Below are 3732 nucleotides of genomic sequence, written 5' to 3'. Positions count from 1 at the left end.
CATAACTCCAGTTACAGGAGATTCATCACCCTCTTCTGGCCTCTGCATGTGTTACACATACATCATGAAGGCAAAACATTCATAAAAATAAAAATTTATTTTTATTAATAATAATCATTTATGGGGCTGAAGTGATGGCTCAGAGGTTAAGAGCACTAAATGCTTTTGCAGAGAACACAGGTTCAATTCCCAGTACCCACTTGGCAGCTAACAACTATTCATAACTCCAGTTCCAGGGGATTTGACACCCTTTTCTGATCTCTGAGGGCGTTGCACAACATGGGTGCACTTACATACATGCAGGCAATTAATATACATTAATAAAAATTAGATATTTTTTAAAAAGAATACTAGATAAGCACTCTACAACCTGTTTTGACTATTTTCAGGGATCCAATTCAGTAACATTAAATACACTTCACATTGCATAGCCATCACCCACCAGCCATCTTCAGGATATTTTCATCTCCTTTAGCAAACTTATTGAAGACTAATGTGCCTTCAAGTTGCTCCCAGTCTAGTGGAAGACAAGCAAATCAACATCTCTAACTTCATGTGATAATTGCAATAAAAGACATGGACATTTGGGGATATGGCACTGTGGTAGAGTGCTTGCCGCGTATGCAAGTTTCAATCTCCAGCAATGGAAAAATAAATAAATAATAAATAAGTAAATAAAGGCATAGACAGAAGATATTTTGAGATCACAAAATTTCACAGGGGCTTTTTTGTTTGTTTTGTTTTTTGTGGTGCTGGCGATGGAATTTATGGAAGGGAATTTTCCATAAGGACCTTAGCATGAGAGTGGAAATGCTACCCAGTGGGACACAGGAAGAAAGGTGAGAGCTCAGAGAGCAATCCTTGAGGCTCTGAGGCTCCCATATGGACAGGGGTAGAGTTGAATTGCCCTCAAGGGATCCTGAGGAAGCCAAGGCTGACATGATGACCTCTCTGTTCTCTGCTGTCAGCCCTGGGTCTTCCCCTAGCCCTTTGGACAGCGCTCTGAAGCCTGAGCCTGTGCTCAAACCCTCAGACTGCAGGAAGAAAAAGAAGAAAAGAAAGTGCCTTCAGCAAGAAGCCAACATTCAAACCCTCACCAGGGCTGGCCACATGGCCCTGCAGGCTGGTAGGACCCATGAGGCCTTGACTAGCTTCCAGAAGGAAGGCCTTTTTGCTAACCTCTGAGGATCCACTAACCAGAGACAGCTCTGTACTTTGCACCTGTGCCTGCAACCTAGGGGCTGCCTATGAGGAAACTGGGGACCCAGCCAGAGGTCTTGAGCTGCTTTTACGAGTCCATCTTGAAGAGAAGCCCCAGGGCCAGTGTCATGGTGACCAGTGTTTCAATGTGGCTTTGGCCTATTGTGCTCTTGGTGACCTGCCTCAAGCTTTGGACTGGTACCACAAGGCTCTGGGCCATTACCAGCCACAGGGTGACCATGGGGAAGCCCAGGCAAAAATGGGAGCCTGCTACCAGGCCCTGGGATGGCTTAACCAAGCAGCCTGCTGCTTACAGGAAGCAAGCCAAGCCTATGCTTATGCAGGCCAGCTCTGGGATGCAGCCCTAGCCCTGGGGGCTGTGGCAGGATGTATGCTGAACAGTGGGTACCACAGGCTGAGTGATGTGCTGCAGGCGCTGGAGGAGAGTGGAAAGCTTGCTGACAGGAGAACTGAGTGGAGACTGCTGGGTGACGCCTTGCATAGGGTGTGGGATAAGGAAGTGCTGAGCCTGAACCTGGTGGTGCTTGAGAGCTGGGAAGGGACTACACCTGCAGGAAAGGGACTATACTTGTAGGAATGGGTCAGGGCTGTACCTGTACTGCCTTAGTTATGGCTAAGCTGGCTACCAGTGACCCTGGCTGTGCTCTCTAGAGCCACTCTACAATGACCTAGGTCTGGGCTACTTCCAGTTTCAACTGTTCCCTCTGGCAGTAGAGACCTTCCTGCAGGCCCTGCCTCTGTGTCAAGGGCCAGGAGAGCAGACAACAGTGCTAAGAAACCTCGGAATGACCCACAACATCCTTGGCAACTATCAGGAATCCCAGGAGCTTCACCAGAAGGCTGCTGATCTGCTTGGTAAGTGTCAGGGGCTGGACATGGGACAAAGACTAAAGGATTAAGAGGTTGTAGGGCTGAGAATGTAGCTCAGTTGGTAAAGTAGTTGCCTAGATGCACAAAACCCTAGTTTCATTCCCAGTACCACATAAACTAAATATGGTGGAACACATCTGTAGTCTTAGCACTCAAGAGGTGGGGGTGAAGAATCAGAAGTTCAAGGTCATCCTTGGCTACCTATCAAGTTCAAGGCCAGCTTGGGCTACATAAGACCTTATCAAACAAAACAAACAGATTCTGAGACCCAGGAGTGGGTGGATCCTTGGGACCAGTTATTGGCTGGGAGTACCTGAAATGGGAGGCAGGCAGGACCCAGTGGCTGAGAACTGGAGATTGGAAGGCCAGAGTGCTATCCAACATCACGTCCACTAAATGTGTGACACTCAGCAGTAAATCACTTTCCATCTCTGAGCTTTGGTTTCCACACATAAAAATGGGACTATTAGGGTTGGTGAGATGACTCAGTAGGTAAAGGTGCTTGCTGCTGAGCATGACAACCTGAATTTGATCACCAGAATCCACATGATAGGAGAGAACTGACTCCTGCAAGTTGTCCTCTGACTTCCATCTGCACATGCCCATACACACACACACACACACACACACACACACACACACACACAGAGACAGAGAGACAGAGAGAGACAGAGAAACAAAAGATTTTTTTTTTAAAAAGGAAGCCAGGCATAGTGTTGCACACCTTTAATCCCAGCAGTTGGGAGGCAGAGGCAAACAAATCTCTGAGATTGAGGCCAGCCTGGTCTACGTAATGAGTTCCAGGCCAGCTGGGGCTTCAGGGAGACACTGTATCAAAAAACAAACAGGGTCTGGACAGGTGGCTCAGGGGTTGAGAGCATTTGCTGTTCTTGGGAGGCAGATCTCTATCAGTTCCAGACTGGCTAGGGTTATATTGTAAGAGTGAGACCACTGAGGACAAGTCAGCCTTTCGGGTTGCAACAGCAAGAGGTTTATTTGATGCACAGGTACCTGTGGGCACAGAGTCTCCTCGGAGGACTTGCGCGCCCCAGGTTGGAGTTTGGCAGTTTTTATAGGGCAGAAGCAGGGTACAGAAGCAGGAGAGCGGTTATTCGTTAATTCAAAAACACAGAGTAATTTCAAAAATACACAAGGATATGGGGTAAGGGTCGGGGCTGAGGGGAAGTGGGATTACTGGTATCGAAAACACACAGAGATATGGGGTAAGGGTCGGGGCTAAGGGGAAATGGGATTACTGGTATCGGGCCCTAAGGGTGGTCCTTCCGCCCATAAGATTTGTTTACAGCTTGATCCTTGAAGCTTGACCAGCGGTGCCTGCCTGTTTTGCAGCTTTTAGATAAGGCTGGTTCTGGCTTCTGGCTGACAATGGGCTTGTGGCGCCTAGTTTCCTCAGTTGAGAAATGACTAAAGTTTGCATTTTGAAGAAGGATGGAAGGCACAATGTGGATTTTGTGGGAAGAGGCGGATTTTCCACTTTTTTTTTAAACCCCAAGTTTACCAACAAAATAATGGGTTGCAGTAGCTTTGGTGACTCTTAGACTGTGGAATCAGTATTCATTTCCTATCATGTTTTTGTTGCAGGTGGTCTAATTTACATCCCTTTCCAGACAGCTGGAATTC

The 3732-nt window shown here is 47.4% G+C and overlaps 1 protein-coding gene across 1 annotated transcript in view; it reads left to right on the top strand.

Annotated features, from left to right (window-relative positions):
- The first annotated feature begins 882 nt into the window (after positions 1-882).
- Ttc24 (tetratricopeptide repeat domain 24) overlaps positions 883-3732 on the top strand; it is a 13003-nt gene continuing 10153 nt past the window's right edge. The window contains 3 exon segments of the mRNA XM_008855784.1: positions 883-1161; positions 1163-1688; positions 1873-2076. Coding sequence (XP_008854006.1) covers positions 883-1161; positions 1163-1688; positions 1873-2076 — 1009 coding nt within the window.

This window comes from Nannospalax galili, unplaced genomic scaffold (genome assembly GCF_000622305.1).
Source record: "Nannospalax galili isolate Female #2095 unplaced genomic scaffold, S.galili_v1.0 scaffold591, whole genome shotgun sequence".
In the NCBI taxonomy this organism is placed as follows: Eukaryota; Metazoa; Chordata; class Mammalia; order Rodentia; family Spalacidae; genus Nannospalax; species Nannospalax galili.
The sequence above is the reverse complement of the archived record's forward strand: the minus strand, read 5'-3'. Positions and strand labels throughout refer to the sequence as shown.